The following is a 23983-nucleotide window of genomic DNA, read 5'->3' as shown; positions in this document are numbered from 1 at the left end:
CATTTGGATATATGAGTAAATATGAGATCGTTGTCTCTGCTTACCTGTTAGATTTGCAAAGACATATATGTTTTTCAAACACAAATAAATTGTCATATGTTAATGAGCTCTCTCTCTCTCTCTCTCTCTCTCAACCAAAATGTAATTTGTGTAAACACTGATTGGGCATACTTATATATTTATTGTCCTTTCATTTTCTGTGTTTCGTGACCATTTTCTTTATTTCACGCCTATCTAAAGCTAAGGTCAGTTAAACTTTTAATGGCTTTTATCAACATTCAACTGAAACAAAAATTCTTATGGACGATGCAAAGTATACATTATTACCAGAAACTAGTGTGATTTCTTATCAAGTTGCACAAAAAGTGACATTTATACAGGTCTTCGTGTAACATGTATGGGGAAGTTGATTAAGTTTAAAAAATGTATACACACTGTGGTATAGCCTCTGTTTTGTTCGATTTAAATGTAAAAATGTTCTGAGCACACAATTGTATGACAGTATTGATTAAATGATTTGAACAATATGTTTTATTTTGACGTTCTATCAGTAATATTAATTCAAATTTAAATTCATTTTTGAAATATAACATTGCCTTCCAGACTTACTGAAAAATATTTTCATGTTCCGTTTCAGCAAACCAAATATGTGCGCTGTCTACCTACATTTATCATATTTAATATATATTTTAACATAAAAAAGCTTTATTTTAAAAAGAATATAACTTTGGGGGGTCTTCAAAATTTTTATTGAACATAGTGACTATCCATTTGCTCTTCATTGTCAAAAAACGACGTGATCACTATTTAAATTGCACCAGTAAGAAATGAAACAGACACACATAACTCCACAATGGCTGCAAAAGATCAGCCACGACGAAAAAGTGTAGCATTAACAAAAGATAACCATCGCCAAGCAAACAGAAGCACTTTTAGTTACTTTTTCAAAATTTTAAGTAGTTGGAATATTAATAAAAAATCTCATGACATTGAATACTGCAAACCTAAGCGGCAGTTATCTTGTGAGATATTTCATAACATTGTGGAGTAATCATATGTATGTAGATTCAAAGCGAGATGTGCAAAAAGGTGATTAGTAAGCGAACGTTTTACAATACAGAATACAATTATTCTTGACAGGTAAGACAGGAATTATCACTATTCATCTCTTCGATGGGGAAAGAAATAAATCTTGTTTTAAACCTTTTCTATGGTTCATTTTCTAATTTGTACTGTATATACTCACATAAATTCTACTCCGAAGATTAGTAAACAAGGGAATTCTAAAAGAGTTCTGAATTTCTATACAATCATCATCAACGTTACTCAGAGACTGGTCCCCAATGTTCTGTCCGAATTCAAATCTTTGATCTGAATTGAAATGAAAATTAAAAGTAAAAATGTTTCACTAATAAAGATAATATATGCGAAGAACACTCTTAATATTTAATAAAGGACATATATTTCACTGAAACAGTCACACAAATACAATTCATATGTCTTGATCTTTGCTCTTTGTATGTCTGTACATTTACATGCATGCATGCACACATACATTCCAGAGCGATATCATGCAATGCACATACGTATGTGTGTGTGTGTGTTCTTGTCAGACGCATATATTTATCACCATGGACACATACTACATGAAATAAAGCACATCTAGGTTACATGAATTAAATTTCACTGCATATTACTACAGATTTTATTTCTCAAATGGCATGGTAATTGTGTGGTTACTGATTATACAGTATGTTTTAAAATACTTGTATTGGTTGAAATAGTAAATAACATTCTCTCTCTGTCTCTCTCTCTCTCTCTCTCTCTCTCTCTCTCTCTCTCTCTCACACACACACACACACAGAGCATAAAGATGCAGAAAACACGTTTTACCGTCAATTTTGTTAATTGCTTCATGAGTTAAGGGATAGAAAAGGATCCCTTTTACACCTGTAATGAAACAAGTATAAACTGGTCATATAACCAAGCAGAATACGATTTCATACATATACTTTTTACATTGTAATGAAAAGGTAAACTAGTCCTATAACCATGCAGAATACGATTTCACACATATAATTTTTACATTGTAATGAAAATGCAAACTGGTCCTATAACCATGCAGAATACGATTTCATACATATACTTTGTACACTTGTAATGAACAAGTAAACTTGTCCTATAACCACGCAGATTACAATTTCTTACATATACTTTATGACAACCTAGAGAAATAAACACAGAATATATCCATTTAAAAAATAATATATTTCAAGTTTCAAAAACTTCATTCAATTATTGCATTTCCCTGAATGAAGTAATACTGACTGTAAAGCAAACATAACATTATATAAATATATTCAGATTTGTAAACGTTTCCACACAAATAAATGTTGTTTGTGGACATTATAGCTTATCCTTTATACGTTTTTTGTAATTGTTACATATGCCTATGGTTCTACGTAAGTTAAAACATTATGGCATAAATCAGCCTATAGTTGTGTGTACACTGGTTGTTACATTACTGCATAAATAAGCCTATATGTATGTGTACATTGCTATATTACGGCATAAATAAGCTTATATGTGTGTGTACATTGTTACATTACGGTATAAAAAAGCTAATATGTATGTGTACATTACTACATTACGGTATAAATAAGCTTATAATGTATGTGTACATTGCTACATTACGGCATAAATAAGCTTATAGTATGAGTACATTACTACATTACTGCATAAATAAGCTTATAGTATGTGTAATTGCTACATTACGACATAAATAAGCTTAAATTGGAGACATATTTTGTCCAATACATTGAAGTTAACAGATGGATGGCAACTGCAAAATCTTTAAACTATTTTTCTTCGTAGTTTTGTGTTCATACTGATTTGCACCTATCTGTTTATTCACATAACTGGTTCACAAATATGTTAACCTAGTCATGGATGTATCTGCCAATGTTTAATGCTTGTTCGCAACAGTACCAACGATAAAATACAACGTAACTTTCAGCTTCCACAAAGTATTGACGATGGAATACAATGTACCTTTCAGCTTATACAAAAGTATTTACAATGTAATACAATGTACTTTTCAGCTTACACAAAAGTATTGACGATGAAATATAATGTACCTTTCAGTTTACACTAATTATTAACCATGATATACAAAATACCTTTCAGCTTACAGAAAGTACTGACGATGCAATACAATGTACCTTTCAGCTTACACAAAGTATTGACGATAAAATACAATGTACCTTTCAGCTTACACAAAGTATTGACGATGAAGTACAATGTAACTTTCAGCTTACACAAAGTATTGACGGTGAAATACAATGTACCTTTCAGCTTATGCAATTTGGTCAATTTATACCTACATTTATATGTGAATAAACTTTTATGTTTATGTTCCTCCCCACTGCCAATGTACTTTTCACTGCTTTTTCCTCGCCCATTGAAAGGCTATAAACAGCTGATCATCAACAATTCGACAATGCAGTACTTATCTTTTCATCAGGAAGACATTTGGCCTATATCCTGAACAGCATACATTTTTTTTATCTCGATATATAGTTACATCTTGACAAATTATTTCATTAACATGGGATACTGAGGGAGATTAATCGACGTCGGACTCGTAAGTTATTTCATATCTGTTATCTGCATTATTAGAAGAACTACGTTGCAGAGTCAGATGGGTAATGTAACCTATTTTCATCATTCGGTGATCTCGACATGATATTGCTCTCTTCAAATTTATGCGCTATACATTTTATCAAATTTGGTCTTTCTAATCGTATTTCGATGGTTATGGCGACAGTAGGTCACTTTTTGACCTACTATGACTGATCAAGCTACCTTTTTCATGAACGCTAGTCGTTCAGTTTCATATAGTCAATATTGAACGTCTTCCCGTCATAAAATTAGGAGAACAGTACGTACAAAATAGGATGTTGTCTAGCCCAATTTTCACGAAAGAATTAATTATTGAATTATTATTTGTGGTTTATATTAACAATCATTAAACTCGTTATGTATAATCTTTTAACCAATAGGCATAAAGAAATCTTCGGATGTGTATATGCCACAAATAGTTGCTGCCTGTTTGAGTGCTTATTTTCGATGGTGTGCATTTAAATCATAGTTTCTCAGCGTAACACATTGATACGGGGAAGTCGTCAGTGACTGTTCATTTACATTTGGTTTGTGAGTAACCTTGTCAATAAAATGTACTACAGCCCATATCTTCGAATCCATCAATCCAACATTGATATCGAAATACCGAAAACTCGCTTACAAGTGGAGTCCAACTGCAAACAACATATACCTTGATCTGCACTGTGCAACGGCATATCAAAAAAAAAAATCTATATTTTTGTTCAACTGATTACTCCTAACAAACTCCGAAGATTCAGCTCTGCAGAGGCATAATGCGCCGGCATATCTGGACCTGTGCATCTGGAAATTTGGCTGAAGTTACATGCAAGTATATACGGTATATCAAACTTCATACATCATTGGTATAATTGACTGGTAGATATGAATTAATTTTTGGTTCACCGCTCCAACTGTCTAAGCTTTTGATATTATCTTTGTTTTGTTGTTTACATGATTGATATTTTTTAAACTACAGCAACAACAACAACAAATTACCGCATTTCACAGAGAACTAACAAATATCGCAACTGCACCAAACCAAGTGTGTATATTACTAAATTACTGGCATTATCTCTACAATGGGAACCAAGATGATAATGAACCTTTATTTCACCTGACAATTTTCAATATGTCACCAATTCCATTAACTAAAGGAAGCGTTGTATAAACTTCAGTTTACTGTAAATTTACATATTACTCTGGGGCTTTAAATGTAAACTTCAGTGTTTTAAAATTCGATATTTTCTCACATTGTTTTCTTTCGTGAACTGTGTTAGACCATACATCAAGATTGTTCAAGTTATCCAAGTGAATTAATCACTGCCAGCCAGTGGGATAATAATCAGGGGTGTTCGGACATTTTGCTCTAAATTGGGCGTTTATTTTGGGAAAATATGTGTTGCATGAATATATTAACTTCTAAAGGCGCATCAGTGCAGTAATGGCTATATAGCCTCGATTTAAAGTTAACTTCTAACAAGGTCAAATTAAAGAATTGCATAAAATCGTTTAGGAAGATAAATCCTTCCAAATAAAGGTAAACAAGAAGTATTACGACACAAAATATTAAAGGAAAACATGAAAAAGCCTGTTACATATATATATATATATATATATATATATATATATATATATATATATAATAAAAGATAATTGTAAACAACGTAAAATATAGAACCATCATATGTTATATAAATCGCATTGACTAAAAGAGGTCACGAAATTCCTTTACTGGGTTCACATGAAGAAAATAAATTATCTCTCAGGATGGAACTCGATAAACGAGACACAAAACATTTAATTTCAAAAGTTTATTGTGCGCATGGTCATTCATTTCAAAAATATTTTATCATTGAAAATTAATATAAAACATTATGTTCTTTGCCACAACGTATTAGTTGTTATAGTAGTAGCAGCAGCTTTAATATTAGTATATCGCGAGTAGCATATTTACCTTTTGTTTCCACGTGCTGGTCAATCCGTAATGTTTGCGTAGTGAAAGACAAGGGATGTTGAAAATATTCACCAGTTGAAAACATGTAGCCGATAAAGACATCTATGCTTCTATTAAACTTCATTTCTCCAGGAAAGTATTTATACATGGTGTAGGTGTTTCGGCCATCTGAGACAAGCACTAACTGGTAACTGACTGTCTGAAGAGCAGTAAGTTTATTTCAATAACAATTGCGTTCCATTTTACGGAAAATATCCTTTTTGCATTTATCCTATTTCTTTTATTTCATACCTTTTTCTGTATTAAGTGTAAATAATTAAATTAATATTAGTTTGTACATTTTGTTAATTAGTTACGATCCTAGTTTCGCAAATCAACCTAATAAAGGTGCTCTCAGCTGTGAGTGAATTAATGCAAGTCGTGTGTTTCGATTCACATTTCACGTCTACTTCGAAGGAAATAAGATTTTTTGAGAATCAATAGATGCTTATAACAGGATGTATAAACAAAATGAATGCATAAGCGGCATAATTTTTGTAAATATTTTAAATATTTTTAAAGAAATGATACATAAGGTGGTATAATTCATTTTCTATAGTGGTAGCATCCCCCATAAATCCTAAATATGTATGTTGAAGTAATTGCAATCGCAAATCCTTATCTACTAAAATTTACCGCATTTATGTTCAGTTTGGACTTGATTAGTCATCTTACTTGGTTTGGATTTTGCTGGCCCCATGGATAGTACAGGATTTTATGCCATGTGACGACCAACAGAAACGTAGCGGTGAATGATGTCGCACCGGTCATCCTTTTCACCAAAGCTTCTGCTGTTCTCACATTATGTTCATTGGAAATTGCTTCATTTATTCCAGCGTCGTAAATATGGTAATACAAGACACTACACGGACCTCCTGGATCTGAATCAGAATGGTATGCAGCCAGAAGAGACAATCCGTGTGCATTCGTCAGAAGCGACGGGATGTAATTCGTGTACGAATAGTTGAATGATACTATTCCGTGATCGCATACCTAAGAGATAATTGGGGTTATCAACAAAAAATACTATGAAATAAATAACTAAAACAGTTTGGACATGAAAATGGCTGTGATATTTACTTACAAATTAAATAAATAAACCAAATGAGAAAATAAACCCGATTATTATCATGAATAAGTTATCATCTTTAAATTCATGTCCTCTTTCATCTTGTACATGTTCTAATATCCAACTTCCTTATTTTAAAGGTGGAATTATATTAGGTATTTATCTTATATTCTGGTCCTGTAGACTACATTTGTACAGTTACTTATGGTATTTGCGTTTATTTAGTCCTTATATTACGGTATTAAATATTCAAGCTAGTTCAATTACATTTATATATTCCGCTTGTATCTACTATTAATTTCCAAAAGACCCATACAGCATACTAATATGTCCATATCGGCTTTAAGCATAGACGTTAAATTTATTAAAATGTGTCTTCTAATTAACTCTTCCGTTTAAGATTGCATTATAAAACCAAATCAAGAATAATTTGAACAAAATAATATTCAGTTCAAAAACATATAAATTTTACTTACGTGCAACCGATCGTGGTAATTTCCGAAAATTGGTATAGGCGTGATTCGATTAAAATCACAGTAGTCAAGTCTTTTTAATTGTGTATCTCCGTGTTCGGGACCATAATAAAAGTTGAAGTCTACAAATAAAAGTGAATACTTAGGTAAGAAAGAGCGAGTTCAACATTGCTCGAATAAAAGAGATGAGGTACTAAAGAGAGAGAAACTGATTTCAAAAACTAGCTCAAAATAAGGCAACTAAGTTATAGTTTCAAAACATTTGAGTTTCAAATAGATACGACTGTATTTTCCTCGTATTCTAAAAGTTCATTGACATATTATTTTGCAATTTACTTAGTTGTATGCAGTATAATCTGAAAAAATTATTATCTGTATTACTTCTAATTTGCAAGAGAATCATTATGATCATATGACGTAGACACATTATTTTGATTAGTAGTTTATTAATTTACCTGAAGCATTGTCAAATGTGATATAGTTACAGGTGGAAGGAGTTGATAGTACTGTATTTCCAGCTGATGTTGTAGCGTTAGACTGAACGCCCGTGACACCCGTGACGCTGCTTGTTGTGGTGCTCTGTGGAGTAGATGTGTCTTCAACCACAGTATTTGGCACAAAAGTATCAGAAGTTGTGCCTTTCTTGGAGGATGACTGTATTATAGTTGTATTATGTGGTAAGGTTGTGTAAATGGTGGTAATATCTTGCGTCCAATTTGACGTGCTGTGATTGGTTAAACTGGTATCAGCTGGACCTGAAAAGACACAATCGTACAGAAAATGCAAATAATTGGTTATAATCCTCTGCACTGAGGTCACATTAATGACATATTTTACTCTTGCTAACAATAGCTAAAGTAGAATATAGTTATTTCTGAATCAAATGGTATTTTTGTAAAGTTAACTTTTGACATTGCACTCATATCCATCTTTCATGTTCAAAGTTCAATAGATACTACTACTAGACATTTTAAGTGCTAAATATCTTCATCGACCAATGAAAAGGATTTCTTCGTGAGAATAGTTGACTACGACTCCAAGTCTTATGCTGTGTAAATAGAAATATGCGAAACCAATAAGTTTAGTAAAATCAACAAATAATTTATTTCTCAAAGTTACAAAATGAAAATTTGACTCTTACAGTACTGTGAATTAAATCCAAAACAATCCTAAATGTCCTATCACAAGTCCAAAATTACAGAATCTTCTGAATGAATTCCAATAGTCTTGAATGTCATAATGTACACAATAATACAATCCAGAATGTCTTGAATAAGTTCTCAATAATACCGAAGTAGCATCTCAGTGCTAAAAGCCAATGAACACTTTGTAAGTACAACAAATAGTTTAAATAAATAATGTTTCTTGAATTATAGCTGAATACAACTTCAAACTCTGATCATACAAAACCGATATGAAACAGGAATGAAGACTGAATAATTGTTTACCATGCTCTCTCAAACTCTGTCCATTTTTATTTGTGTTTCCCTTTCTCTCTCTCTCTCTCTCTCTCTCTCTCTCTCTCTCTCTCTCTCTCTCTCTCTCATCTCATCTCATTTACATGATTTTGCTTCCGCATTTGAAGCTTTGTTAAATCTACTTCAATCTGGTCTGGTGTTTTAACTGTAATTGATTTAATTTCCTATCAATCCAGAGACAGACGTAAAAATCAAACAAATCAGTTGATGAACATTTAAGAGACGCTTACAGTATTGTGAATTAAATACCTAAGAATCCTAAATGTTCTATCACAAGTCCAAACTTATAGAATATTCTGAATGAATTCGAATAATTTATATGGCATAATGCAAAACAGTGATACAAATCCAGAATGTCTTTGAATGAGTTGTCAATAATCCCAAAGTAGTATTTGAATCAAAAACGTCGATAAGCACATTGTAATTCCAATGAATAATTTGAACAAAAAATTCTTCTATAATTACTTCGGAACAAAGCTGCAAACTGTGACCATATATTCCCAAAGACATATATTAAATAGGAATGAAAAATTGTTTACAGTTCCACATTATATACAAATGACTACTTGATCAAAGACGCAAAAGAGCGTGCTGGAAAAAGTAAGCATCATAATGGAAAATGTCTGATCCTAGTCTCATTGCAAAAAAGACTGACATTGAACTCTTACTACGTAAACATATTGTTTATTACTTAAAATTATTACAAAAGGCAGGTAGGCAAAACTTTATCCATAAATCTCGATCACAATCATGACAAACATCATGTAGGCAAAAGCTAAATCGACAACCCTCAAACACGATCATGTATGATCTATTTTATCCAGAATGCACTAATAAGCATGTGCAGAAATGCTCAAAACAGATAACACGAACCATTTCGGCTATCATTTTGTATCACCACGCTTTCAAAAATGTTGAGGAACAATGCTATTGAGTTATATTCTATTTATATAAATCAAATGTCATTGAAATTATTCTACATCATTAAAATTAGAACCTTGAATTCATGATAGTTCTATCAACGTATAGATTGTGTACACTTCGATATTTAAACACCACCCCACCACCATGTTGGTGCGATAGAGTTATTTTTGGGAAACAATAGATATCACACTCATAAGCATATTCAGTTCAGCGCATATTAAAGTTCACGAAAGGTTATTACATGTATAGGTGTAGCCAGCATTAGCTATGGAGTGTTTCCACAACCTGAAGACTTAAACCCTGGACCATATCCTTGAAATGTTTGCAGCAACATCCTATATATAGTTGCAGTTAATGAAATGGCGAATTCACGGGTATAACAAACATTCTCTTTCCTTCTTGTTCTTTCCATTTTCCCATACTCAACTGTTTTAGTATTTTCATATTTTATTTTCCTGTGTCTGGTATTGTTATCAATGGTGTCATTACAAGCTTAGTGCAGCCTAATATACTTAGATGGCTTGAATAATACTTGTAAGGGAGAGAACCATTAAAAAGTTGTGAAAATATGTTTTCTAATCCAATTACTATTCTATATTTTAATGCAATAACATTGTTGAAATGAAACAAAGGACAAAGTTTAATGAATCTGAAAATTTCATATGTATTGCTTTGATCTAGATAGATTAATGAGGTATTTCAATTCACTGTTGAACCTCTACGGTAGTGTGGTGGAAATATTCATCTCGATTAACCTTTATACGCTAGAATTAACTTATCGCATTTCCCTACTTTTTAACCATTTAACAGAGATTCAAGGCATACATATATTTTATTCCGATCTCACTTTGAAATAATTTAATTTGCTATGGATTCATCTCTGGTGATTGTTTCTTATCATCATTGCATTTATACCAATATTATACCTATAACTTATTGAGCGAACCGTCTGTGCGGTCGAGCTTTGTTTTCTATTTGACACTGGAATTGCATGCAATTTTAGATTTATTTTTTCAAAAATAATAATAGTATTAATATAAAAATCTAGCAACCTTGCACAAGTAAACGAATGTATTGGAGTAATTGTGTCATAAAGATTTCTTCAATAAAGAATGTACTCCAGTATTAACAGATTTTCTTTTGTTTGTTTTGAGCACTATGATTTGCTACCATTGTTAATGTCTTATTTTTGGTTTTCTCAGTTTGTGGTGTCCATCTTTCGAATATTTTTCTAATTCGCAATTCAGGCCGGGAGTATTTCCAATATAAGACATAAACGTTGCGTTATTTTCTACTGCTCCGATCATTAGACATACCTTTCTAACATTATATTTTACAACATCATCGGTTGGAATGATATCTTATGAATTGCATGTCTGTAACAGGTCTGCAGCCTTTTGGTTCAAAGATTGCAAAGACTTTGATTAAGCAATGTATGTATTCAAGACTTACCCCAAGTCGTAAATGGCTGTGTTTCACTTGTTCCTCCGTCATTTAATTGATGCGTGGTAATATCACCGGTGGAACTTGTCTTACCAGTTAATAGGGGCGTGGTAACATCATCTGTGGAATGATAAGTTAATAGATGCGTGTAAAATCACCTATGGAACTTGTTGTCTTATGAGATCTGATGGCATCTTCGTGATACAGAAGAAGCAGCTTAATTAATTGCGAAAGCCCCTTCGATTTTACTTGTCTTCTTTGCGATGAGATTATCAGAGGTTAAAAAGGTATTTAGGTTTTAATCACAACCCTTTCTATGCACACCGTCCTATGTATAATGACAATATTGTTACAAATTGGTATCAGTAAATCTTGAAATTGTGGAACGTAGCTTTAAGTAAAACATCACTCGGGTCCTTGTGTGTAACGCAGTTTTGGATACATTGTATCAACTTCATTTTCAACAGTGGATGAAATCTTATGTGTATCCCCTATTTCTGTGTTTATTCCTTGCTACTGTATTACACAGAAGGAGTACTTTGCCCAAACAAATTGTTTTCTACTCATGCAATTAACTCTGTGGATGAAATACTGAGTTCGAATATGATAGCCCAGCGTGTCCTCCACTTCGTTATGTTGTGCTATTCCGTTTGCTGATGCATAGGGAATAGATTGGCAGGCAAATTACTCCTTAACTTAAATATTACTTGTTTCTCCCGAGGATCTTGCTGGTCTGGACTTTTTCCGACATTTGAACATTTAGTTCGCTTAAACTGTACATTGAAACTTTTTGTGAACATAAATATTGTACTGATTTCAAAAAGAGACATTTTGCCATCAAATAAATAGTTGTTAATTCCGCATAAGTATTAATTATCAGATGTAATGTTGCAAAGATTACCTCCCGATCAGAGATTTACTACACTATACATTGTTTACTATATTAAGTACTTTGTTGTGTCATCCGGTTCAATCTAACAAAAGTCTCGATTTCTATTTTTGTTTCTGTCCTCACAAAATGTAAATAACTGTAGAAGTATGTGAGAATTTTAAAAGTGGAATGTTATAATCATCTACGACAGATTTGCCTTTAGGTATTCTGCAACAGCGCCACCTAATTGAATCAACTTTACTGCTAAAGCTTCTGGCTTTAGTGAAATTAAGACTTTAAGTATATCATGTCTGAACGTGACGTCAACATTTGATTCAATTGTTTAACGAAAATAGGTTAGTAATTGACGAAGTCCATGAAGTATGTACTCAGTCACAAACACTAGATTTATAATTGATGACTTTACCTTCAGTGGAAGGAGGTTCCTGGAAAGTTGTTACTACCGTTGAATGATGTTGTTTTGTTGTACTTTCACCATCTGCAACAACAACACGTGTAATATTAATGAACAGCATTATATATACAATTCAAAATAATTCTTAGTCTGAACTCTACTTCTTGATATATATCATGTAAATGTACCAACTTTCTGATGTTTGGTTTAAATAATAATAATAATAATAATAATATCCTTCAAATCTGGCAATTTATAACCAATCTCTCTCTCTCTCTCTCTCTCTCTCTCTCTCTCTCTCTCAGTGCCTTTACATGATTTCGTTCCGCAGCTGAAGTTTTGTTAATTGAACTTCCATCTGGTGTTTTAACTGTAATTCTTTTAATTTCCTATCAAACCAGAGACAGGCGTACGAATCAAACAAATAAGTTCAGTGAAAATTTAATATACGGTTACAGAATTGTAAATTAAATCATAAAGTATCCTAAATGGTCTATCACAAGTCCAAACGTACAGAATATTCTGAATGAATTCCAATACGTTTGAATGCCATAATGCACTACAGTGATACAAATCCAGAATGTCTTTGAATGAGTTGTCAATAATCCCAAAGTAGTATTTGAGTCCAAAACGTCGATAAGCACATTGTAATTCCAATGAATAAATTAAACAAAACATTCGTCTATAATTACATCGGAACACAGCTGCAAAACTCTGACCATATATTCCCAAAGACATATATTAAACAGGAATGAATAATTGTTTACCAGTTCCACATTATATACAAATAACTACTTGATCTAAGACGCAATAGAGTGTGTTGGAAAGAGGAAGCATCATAAAGGAAAATGTCTGATCCTAGTCTCATTGCAAATAAGACTGACCTTGAACTCTTGCTGCCTAAACATCTTGTTTATTATTTAAAATTATTACAAAAAGCAGGTAGGCAAAACTTTATCCACAAATCTCAATCACAATCATGACAAACAACAGGTAGGCAAAAGATATATCAACGATCCTCAATCACTATCATGTATGATCTATTTTATCCAGAATGCACTAATAAGCATGTACAGAAATGCTCAAAACAGATAATACGAACCATTTCGGCTAACATTTGTATCACCACGCTTTCAAAAATGTAGAGGAACAATGCTATTGGGTTATATTCTATTTATATAAATCAAATGTCACTGAAATTGTTCTACATCATTAAAATTAGAACCTTGAATTGATGATAGTTCTATCAACGTATAGATTGTGTACACTTCGATAATATTTAACCCACCCACCCCATGTTGGTGCGATAGAGTTATTTTTGGGAAACAATAGATATCACACTCCATAAGCATATTCAGTTCAGCGCATATTAAAGGTCACGAAAGGTTATTACATATATAGGTGTAGCCAGCATTATCTATGGAGTGTTTCCACAACCTGAAGACTTAAACCCTGGACCATATCCTTGAAATGGTTGACAGCAACATCCTATAGCTCTATAGATAGTTATAGTTAATGAAATTGCGAATTCACGGGTATAACAAACATTCTCTCTTCTTCTTATTCTTTCCAATTTTCCATAATCAACTGTTTTAGTATTTTCATATTTTATTTTCCTATGTCTGGTATTTTTATCAGTGGTGTCATTACAAGCTTAGTGCAGCCTAATATCTTCAATAATACTTGTAAGGGAGAGAACCATTGAAAAGTTGTGAAAATATGTTTTTTAATCTAATTGCTATTCTATATTTTAAAGCGATAAAACAGTTGAAATGAAACAAAGGACAAAGTTTAATGAGTCTGAAAATTCCATATGTATTGCTTTGATCTAAATATATTAATGTGGTGTTTCAATTCATTGTTGAACCCATACGGTAGTTGGGTGGGAATATTCATCTCGATTAACCTTTATACGCTAGAATTAACTGTTCGTATTTCCTTAGTTTTTAACCATTTGAAATAATTTAATTTGCTCTGGATTCATCTCTGGTCATTGTTTCTTATCATCATTGCATTTATACCAATATTATACCAATAACTTATTGAGCGAACCGTCTGTGCGGACGAGCTATGTTTTCTATTTGACACTGAAATTACATGCAATTTTAGAGTTATTTTTTCAATAATAATAATAATAATAATAATATAAAAATCTGGCAACCTTGCACAAGTAAACGAATGTATTGGAGTAATTGTGTAACAAAGATTTCTTCACTAAAGAATGTACTCCAGTATTAACAGATTTTCTTTTGTTTGTTTTGAGCACTATGATTTGCTACCATTGTTAATGCTTTAGTTTTGGTTTCCTCAGTTTGTGGTGTCCATCTTTCAAATACTTTTCTAATTCGCAATTCAGGCCGGGAGTTTTCCCAATATAAGACATAAACGTTGGTTATTTTCTACTGCTGCGATCATTAGACATACCTTTCTAACATTATAATTTACAACATCATCGGTTGGAATGATTTCTTATGGATTGCATGTCTGTAACAGGTCGGTAGCCTTTTGGTTCAAAGATTGCAAAGACTTTGATTAAGGAATGTATGTATTCAAGACTTACCCCAAGTCGTAAATGGCTGTGTTTCACTTGTTCCTCCGTCATTTAATTGATGCGTGGTAATATCACCGGTGGAACTTGTCTTACCAGTTAATAGGGGCGTGGTAACATCATCTGTGGAATTATCAGTTAATAGATGAGTGTAAAACTGCCTATATAACTTGTTGTCTTATGAGATCTGATGGCATCTTCGTGATACAGAAGAAGCAGCTTAATTAGTTGTGAAAGCCCCTTCGATTTTACTTGTCTTCTTTGCGATGAGATTATCAGAGGTTAAAAAGATATTTAGGTTTTAATCGCAACCCTTTCTATGCACACCGTCCTATGTATAATGACAGTATTGTTACAAATTGGTATCAGTAAATCTTAAAGTTGTGGATCGTTGCTTGAAGTAAAACATCACTCGGGTCCTTGTGTATAACGCAATTTTGGATACATTGTATCAACTTCATTTTCAACAGTGGATGAAATCTTATGTGTTTCCCCTATTTATGTGCTTTCTTCCGTGCTACTGTATTAAACAGAAGGAGTATTTTGCCCAAAACAAATTGTTTTCTACTCATGCAATTAACTCTGTGGATGAAATACTGAGTTCAAATATGATAGCCCAGCGTGTCCTCCAACTCGTTATGTTGTGCTATTCCGCTCTTTTGTGCATAGGGAATAGATTGGCAGGCAAATTACTTCTTAACTTAAATATTACTTGTTTCTCCCGAGGATCTTGCTGGTCTGGACTTTTTCCGACATTTGAACCTTTAGTTCGCTTAACTTAAACAGCAAGATTATAGTGTGGCATTGTGATGCTGACTTTTCTCATATATGAGATATTTATATGCATTTTTTTTCTTCTCATTTTACTGTACATTGAAACTTTTTGTGAACATAAATATTGTACTGATTTCAAAAAGAGACATTTTGCCATCAAATAAATAGTTGTTAATTCCGCATAAGTATTAATTATCAGATGTAATGTTGCAAAGATTACCTCCCGATCAGAGATTTACTACACTATACATTGTTTACTATATTAAGTACTTTGTTGTGTCATCCGGTTCAATCTAACAAAAGTCTCGATTTCTATTTTTGTTTCTGTCCTCACAAAATGTAAATAACTGTAGAAGTATGTGAGAATTTTAAAAGTGGAATGTTATAATCATCTACGACAGATTTGCCTTTAGGTATTCTGCAACAGCGCCACCTAATTGAATCAACTTTACTGCTAAAGCTTCTGGCTTTAGTGAAATTAAGACTTTAAGTATATCATGTCTGAACGTGACGTCAACATTTGATTCAATTGTTTAACGAAAATAGGTTAGTAATTGACGAAGTCCATGAAGTATGTACTCAGTCACAAACACTAGATTTATAATTGATGACTTTACCTTCAGTGGAAGGAGGTTCCTGGAAAGTTGTTACTACCGTTGAATGATGTTGTTTTGTTGTACTTTCACCATCTGCAACAACAACACGTGTAATATTAATGAACAGCATTATATATACAATTCAAAATAATTCTTAGTCTGAACTCTACTTCTTGATATATATCATGTAAATGTACCAACTTTCTGATGTTTGGTTTAAATAATAATAATAATAATAATAATATCCTTCAAATCTGGCAATTTATAACCAATCTCTCTCTCTCTCTCTCTCTCTCTCTCTCTCTCTCTCTCTCTCTCTCTCAGTGCCTTTACATGATTTCGTTCCGCAGCTGAAGTTTTGTTAATTGAACTTCCATCTGGTGTTTTAACTGTAATTCTTTTAATTTCCTATCAAACCAGAGACAGGCGTACGAATCAAACAAATAAGTTCAGTGAAAATTTAATATACGGTTACAGAATTGTAAATTAAATCATAAAGTATCCTAAATGGTCTATCACAAGTCCAAACGTACAGAATATTCTGAATGAATTCCAATACGTTTGAATGCCATAATGCACTACAGTGATACAAATCCAGAATGTCTTTGAATGAGTTGTCAATAATCCCAAAGTAGTATTTGAGTCCAAAACGTCGATAAGCACATTGTAATTCCAATGAATAAATTAAACAAAACATTCGTCTATAATTACATCGGAACACAGCTGCAAAACTCTGACCATATATTCCCAAAGACATATATTAAACAGGAATGAATAATTGTTTACCAGTTCCACATTATATACAAATAACTACTTGATCTAAGACGCAATAGAGTGTGTTGGAAAGAGGAAGCATCATAAAGGAAAATGTCTGATCCTAGTCTCATTGCAAATAAGACTGACCTTGAACTCTTGCTGCCTAAACATCTTGTTTATTATTTAAAATTATTACAAAAAGCAGGTAGGCAAAACTTTATCCACAAATCTCAATCACAATCATGACAAACAACAGGTAGGCAAAAGATATATCAACGATCCTCAATCACTATCATGTATGATCTATTTTATCCAGAATGCACTAATAAGCATGTACAGAAATGCTCAAAACAGATAATACGAACCATTTCGGCTAACATTTGTATCACCACGCTTTCAAAAATGTAGAGGAACAATGCTATTGGGTTATATTCTATTTATATAAATCAAATGTCACTGAAATTGTTCTACATCATTAAAATTAGAACCTTGAATTGATGATAGTTCTATCAACGTATAGATTGTGTACACTTCGATAATATTTAACCCACCCACCCCATGTTGGTGCGATAGAGTTATTTTTGGGAAACAATAGATATCACACTCCATAAGCATATTCAGTTCAGCGCATATTAAAGGTCACGAAAGGTTATTACATATATAGGTGTAGCCAGCATTATCTATGGAGTGTTTCCACAACCTGAAGACTTAAACCCTGGACCATATCCTTGAAATGGTTGACAGCAACATCCTATAGCTCTATAGATAGTTATAGTTAATGAAATTGCGAATTCACGGGTATAACAAACATTCTCTCTTCTTCTTATTCTTTCCAATTTTCCATAATCAACTGTTTTAGTATTTTCATATTTTATTTTCCTATGTCTGGTATTTTTATCAGTGGTGTCATTACAAGCTTAGTGCAGCCTAATATCTTCAATAATACTTGTAAGGGAGAGAACCATTGAAAAGTTGTGAAAATATGTTTTTTAATCTAATTGCTATTCTATATTTTAAAGCGATAAAACAGTTGAAATGAAACAAAGGACAAAGTTTAATGAGTCTGAAAATTCCATATGTATTGCTTTGATCTAAATATATTAATGTGGTGTTTCAATTCATTGTTGAACCCATACGGTAGTTGGGTGGGAATATTCATCTCGATTAACCTTTATACGCTAGAATTAACTGTTCGTATTTCCTTAGTTTTTAACCATTTGAAATAATTTAATTTGCTCTGGATTCATCTCTGGTCATTGTTTCTTATCATCATTGCATTTATACCAATATTATACCAATAACTTATTGAGCGAACCGTCTGTGCGGACGAGCTATGTTTTCTATTTGACACTGAAATTACATGCAATTTTAGAGTTATTTTTTCAATAATAATAATAATAATAATAATAATATAAAAATCTGGCAACCTTGCACAAGTAAACGAATGTATTGGAGTAATTGTGTAACAAAGATTTCTTCACTAAAGAATGTACTCCAGTATTAACAGATTTTCTTTTGTTTGTTTTGAGCACTATGATTTGCTACCATTGTTAATGCTTTAGTTTTGGTTTCCTCAGTTTGTGGTGTCCATCTTTCAAATACTTTTCTAATTCGCAATTCAGGCCGGGAGTTTTCCCAATATAAGACATAAACGTTGGTTATTTTCTACTGCTGCGATCATTAGACATACCTTTCTAACATTATAATTTACAACATCATCGGTTGGAATGATTTCTTATGGATTGCATGTCTGTAACAGGTCGGTAGCCTTTTGGTTCAAAGATTGCAAAGACTTTGATTAAGGAATGTATGTATTCAAGACTTACCCCAAGTCGTAAATGGCTGTGTTTCACTTGTTCCTCCGTCATTTAATTGATGCGTGGTAATATCACCGGTGGAACTTGTCTTACCAGTTAATAGGGGCGTGGTAACATCATCTGTGGAATTATCAGTTAATAGATGAGTGTAAAACTGCCTATATAACTTGTTGTCTTATGAGATCTGATGGCATCTTCGTGATACAGAAGAAGCAGCTTAATTAGTTGTGAAAGCCCCTTCGATTTTACTTGTCTTCTTTGCGATGAGATTATCAGAGGTTAAAAAGATATTTAGGTTTTAATCGCAACCCTTTCTATGCACACCGTCCTATGTATAATGACAGTATTGTTACAAATTGGTATCAGTAAATCTTAAAGTTGTGGATCGTTGCTTGAAGTAAAACATCACTCGGGTCCTTGTGTATAACGCAATTTTGGATACATTGTATCAACTTCATTTTCAACAGTGGATGAAATCTTATGTGTTTCCCCTATTTATGTGCTTTCTTCCGTGCTACTGTATTAAACAGAAGGAGTATTTTGCCCAAAACAAATTGTTTTCTACTCATGCAATTAACTCTGTGGATGAAATACTGAGTTCAAATATGATAGCCCAGCGTGTCCTCCAACTCGTTATGTTGTGCTATTCCGCTCTTTTGTGCATAGGGAATAGATTGGCAGGCAAATTACTTCTTAACTTAAATATTACTTGTTTCTCCCGAGGATCTTGCTGGTCTGGACTTTTTCCGACATTTGAACCTTTAGTTCGCTTAACTTAAACAGCAAGATTATAGTGTGGCATTGTGATGCTGACTTTTCTCATATATGAGATATTTATATGCATTTTTTTTCTTCTCATTTTACTGTACATTGAAACTTTTTGTGAACATAAATATTGTACTGATTTCAAAAAGAGACATTTTGCCATCAAATAAATAGTTGTTAATTCCGCATAAGTATTAATTATCAGATGTAATGTTGCAAAGATTACCTCCCGATCAGAGATTTACTACACTATACATTGTTTACTATATTAAGTACTTTGTTGTGTCATCCGGTTCAATCTAACAAAAGTCTCGATTTCTATTTTTGTTTCTGTCCTCATAAAATGTAAATAACTGTAGAAGTATGTGAGAATTTTAAAAGTGGAATGTTATAATCATCTACGACAGATTTGCCTTTAGGTATTCTGCAACAGCGCCACCTAATTGAATCAACTTTACTGCTAAAGCTTCTGGCTTTAGTGAAATTAAGACTTTAAGTATATCATCTCTGAACGTGACGTCAACATTTGATTCAATTGTTTAACGAAAATCGGTTAGTAATTGACGAATTCCATGAAGTATGTACTCAGTCACAAACACTAGATTTATAATTGATGACTTTACCTTCAGTGGAAGGAGGTTCCTGGAAAGTTGTTACTACCGTGGACTGATATTGTTTTGTTGTACTTTCACCATCTGCAACAACAACACGTGTAATAATAATGGACAGTATTGTATATACATTTCAAAATAATTCTTAGCTGATCTCTACTTCTTGATATATATCATGTAAGTATACCAACTTTCTGATGTCTGGCTGAATTAATAATAATAATGGTATCCTTCTCCTCTGGTAATTTATAAACGAATTTCTCTCTGAAATAAAATAAGACATAAGTACATACGATAATACTTTGCCCTGGAAAATTAGACACAAAATCTCATTATCTTAATATCATCAGATTAGTTACGATCGCGCTGGCAAATTAGCTGTGGCAGATCTATCTTTTCTGCACGTTGAGATGAAACATACTGAAAACGTATACGTATTATAGATGTGTTACCTGTTGAGACAAATAGCGATGATGTAGCTAACAAAATCCACGTAATCTTCCAAATCATTTCCCTCACTGGTTTTGCTGAAAGTAAAAAATGGATTGATGTTATCTTGCCTGTGCATAACTTAAGCTGGTTATATTTTAATGACTCCATCAAGATAGGAATTTCACAAAAACTGAAATACACTACACTTAGCTGTTACTTGACTCTCCAAAATGAACAGACCGCCTCAGGTAGGTGGTACAGATTGCCATACAGTTTTATATTTAATGCTACTGCAAGGTAACTTTTTGTTACGTCACATGATTCTCAGATTTAGACTTCCTAGTCTGTATTTTAAAAGGATACAGTAGATTCGTGACTTCTTGTTTTACAGCTGTTTTAGTTGCTTACCCGTCTTTTATTAATTGTTTGAAAGAATGTATTGAAATCAGATCTGCGGAAAAACATAATCCCAAAATCACTTCCTTTTTTCTGGTATATATATTTCAACTTATCTATGTCTTTCAGCTGTAATGTAAGCTTAATTATCCCACTTTAGCTACAGTTTTTAGATTATATGTATACAACAAAGGACATACACATAATGTATTGATCATCTAAAAATAATTGTGGGTGGAGGAGTAGTGATTTTCTTTCGAACTGACAGCTTTTGACAGACGGTTTTTTAAAATTTAATTACCAGGCGCCGACCCAGAACATTAAATTGCTGGTCTCTACTGTAATTGCGGTATACCTTGGTACGTGACATGGTATATTCAGAAATACCGAAATAAGATCTTTTTCGTGCTAACTAGCTCTCTCTATGTCTTTCTGTCTTTCTCTGTCTCTCTCTATCACACACACACACACACACACGCACACACATATATATATATATATATATATATATATATATATATATATATATATATATATATATATATATACATCTGTATGTAAAATTTCCAAATTTGACTCTAATTTATTCATTCATTCTGTCTCACTCCATTAACCATTATCAGATCTCAAAAATATACCTCCAGGCAAACTTACAAAAATGTCACAAGTGTGGTTCAGGTATTAGCTTATTTAAAAATATTTTCCACATGAATTGTGCAAATTGTCATTAAGTAAATTTATAAGATTATGTTTGTTATAAAACATTAACTTCAAGGCCCCAGTAGACTTCCTAGTATATGTCTACATATCAAAAATACCTATATTTTAGTTCTTATACCTATTTAGCTCTGTCAGTGTGAGACTCTTTGCTCATTCAGATCACTCATGACCAAAAGTACTTCCTTGTACGTGCCTGTGTAAATTAAAATATTATAGACAGATAGTAAAATTGCACATGACCAAATAAAACACAACAGGTTGTGTTAATGAGACACCAAGTTATATCTGTGTTCTTTACTGCGAACAGCATTCTTTAACTTAAGAAAACAATGGCGGTGAAAAATGCACGTGCTCTGCTATGAAGGGAGATTAACGCCATAATTCTATACGTGTATTTTGTAATCTTCTTTGATGCATTATTGTAAATGGCTGCTTGCTTACTTTAATAATTATATCCAGATATATTGTATTCTTCATTGATGCAAATTGTATAAGGCAGCTTGCAAGTGCTACTTTCCTTCAGCATTAGTGTCAATGGCTGCTTGCAAGTGCTCCATTCATAATTCTAGTCATGAATTTTCTATTCTTCATTGATGCAAGTTGTAAATGGCTGCTTGAAAGTGCTTATTAATTCAATCAAATCAAATTCTTACATTTAATCACTGCCAAGTGAAGTCATAATTAAAAATATAATATGCAAAGTAAATACGACGAGCTGCATCGATGTTGTATTGCTTCTACTACGGTAACAAATATTTAAAGAATCAATAATAATTGTCAGCATGTCGTAGCGTGTCAAGAAAATAGCATATTTTAAACTGATACAAAACAAGCCGTCATGATAATATAAATATATCGGAAACAGCCTGTTCAGAAACGAAATTTGACAACTTGCGAATAATATATCTGAATTGGTAAAAACCCTTGATATAAATGAATATTTTACAAAATATCAGTCGATACTTTACGAAATAAAACGTCAAAAACATAAATGTCTTACCATTGAAATTCATGATGTTCTTTTGAGTATTTTCTGTAATGGGCATATGTACTGACTGATGTTAGTTTTCAACGCATTTTATGATGTTGTGTGTGTGTGTGTGTGTGTTGTTATTGTCATAAAACATTATCTGTTTGAATTAGAGAACACTTGAATGTGAAGTTTTAAGTGTCCTTATACCAGATAGTGATATCTTCAAAGTACTGACTAAACCAGTAAGAGGTTCATTGTTATGCTACAACATAATCAAGGGTGTTGTATAACAACGAGCCGTTTAAAGTATTCATCCCAGCTAATTTAATGCGTCAATATGCGATTTTGTCCTGAAAACAGAGCAAAGGGACTGGACTAGTATCTTTGAAATAAAGTAACCATTAATCTGTAACGATCACAGTATGTTAAATGCGGAGTAAGAGATATCAGGACGTTGATTCACGGTTCTCTAGATAGATAGATAGATAGATAGATAGTTAAGTAGTGAAGGGGGGTGTTTACGGACAATGGGAAAATATATTACGGACACACACACACACACACCCAGGCACGATTACGGACAAGGTTTTAAAAATCACCCTGGGCACGATTACGGATAAGACAATGGAAATTTAACATGGACTCTATATTTTATGTATATTTGGCCTGTTTACGGACAAGAGAAAGATGGGTCTGTATAGCGCCTGACGTCACGGTACGGGAGATTGGTAACAATGTAGGAACAGGTGAGGTAACGTCACAGTACTGAAGATTGGTAACAATGTGAGGTGACGTCAATAGGGAGCAAAGAGTGGGTGTGCATGTTTACACCGAGTTGACCTCAATCGGGAATAAAGAGTGGGACTTATTTATATAACACATACAACATACAGTCACAAACACTTATACAACACACTAAAAAGAAAATATAGACAAAAAAGCAAATCTTTTCGGACATATGAGTGGCCTTGAAAAGGGCCTTTGGTATTTTGTTAGCACCATTCCGTTAACAGAGAGGGTATCTCACGAATCTTGGTCTCTTCCTCAAACTTCGTCTGACTTCTGGTCCGTATATAAGGACTCGCTTCAAACAGCCTTGTCTCTCCACATAAATTCTTCTTTTCCAAACGCTCGTATCGGTGATCCTGATAATTGTCCATGATGATTTCACATACATGGGTAAGTCCATACGGAATGCATGACGATACGAGAGTAGCCGATTCTACGTTTGTCCACATCGTGTGACGAGAACAGGTGAAGGGAATG

The 23983-nt window shown here is 32.9% G+C and overlaps 2 protein-coding genes across 2 annotated transcripts in view; both read right to left on the bottom strand.

The window, feature by feature from the left end:
• Nucleotides 1–14989, bottom strand: part of LOC149771957 (mucin-like protein) — a 52419-nt gene extending 37430 nt beyond the window's left edge. The window contains exons 1-9 of the mRNA XM_089948054.1: nt 14890–14989; nt 12342–12413; nt 11053–11163; nt 7654–7953; nt 7202–7320; nt 6332–6649; nt 5618–5816; nt 1894–1950; nt 1247–1371 (exon numbers count right to left, since the gene is read on the bottom strand). Coding sequence (XP_089804180.1) covers nt 1247–1371; nt 1894–1950; nt 5618–5816; nt 6332–6427 — 477 coding nt within the window. The 5' untranslated portion in view covers nt 6428–6649; nt 7202–7320; nt 7654–7953; ... (1 more) ...; nt 12342–12413; nt 14890–14989. The remainder of the gene's footprint in view (nt 1–1246; nt 1372–1893; nt 1951–5617; nt 5817–6331; nt 6650–7201; nt 7321–7653; nt 7954–11052; nt 11164–12341; nt 12414–14889) is intronic.
• Nucleotides 14990–16230: 1241 nt separating this feature from the next.
• Nucleotides 16231–20732, bottom strand: LOC149771956 (uncharacterized). The gene is made up of 4 exons (XM_089948053.1): nt 20649–20732; nt 20209–20280; nt 18830–18940; nt 16231–16340 (listed from the first exon to the last, which is right to left on the bottom strand). Exons 1-4 carry the CDS (start codon nt 20704–20706, stop codon nt 16231–16233), a joined length of 351 nt encoding a protein of 116 aa, XP_089804179.1. The 5' UTR covers nt 20707–20732.
• Nucleotides 20733–23983: the final 3251 nt, after the last annotated feature.

The sequence above is a fragment of the Sinohyriopsis cumingii genome, unplaced genomic scaffold (genome assembly GCF_028554795.1).
Source record: "Sinohyriopsis cumingii isolate HCF-2022 unplaced genomic scaffold, ASM2855479v2 utg001554l, whole genome shotgun sequence".
NCBI classification, from domain to species: domain Eukaryota; kingdom Metazoa; phylum Mollusca; class Bivalvia; order Unionida; family Unionidae; genus Sinohyriopsis; species Sinohyriopsis cumingii.
Note: the sequence above shows the minus strand (reverse complement) of the source record. Positions and strands in the feature narration are given on the sequence as shown.

Bases quoted from the DNA above. Each gene is read 5' to 3' on its own strand.
- LOC149771956 (XM_089948053.1), bottom strand. From the start codon at position 20,706: ATGATTTGGAAGATTACGTGGATTTTGTTAGCTACATCATCGCTATTT. The intron at 18,941-20,208 runs GTAAAGTCATCA...ATAATTCCACAG, and splicing joins GGAACCTCCTTCCACTGAAG to ATGATGTTACCACGCCCCTA. The intron at 16,341-18,829 runs GTAAGTCTTGAA...TTGTTGTTGCAG, and splicing joins ACAGCCATTTACGACTTGGG to ATGGTGAAAGTACAACAAAA.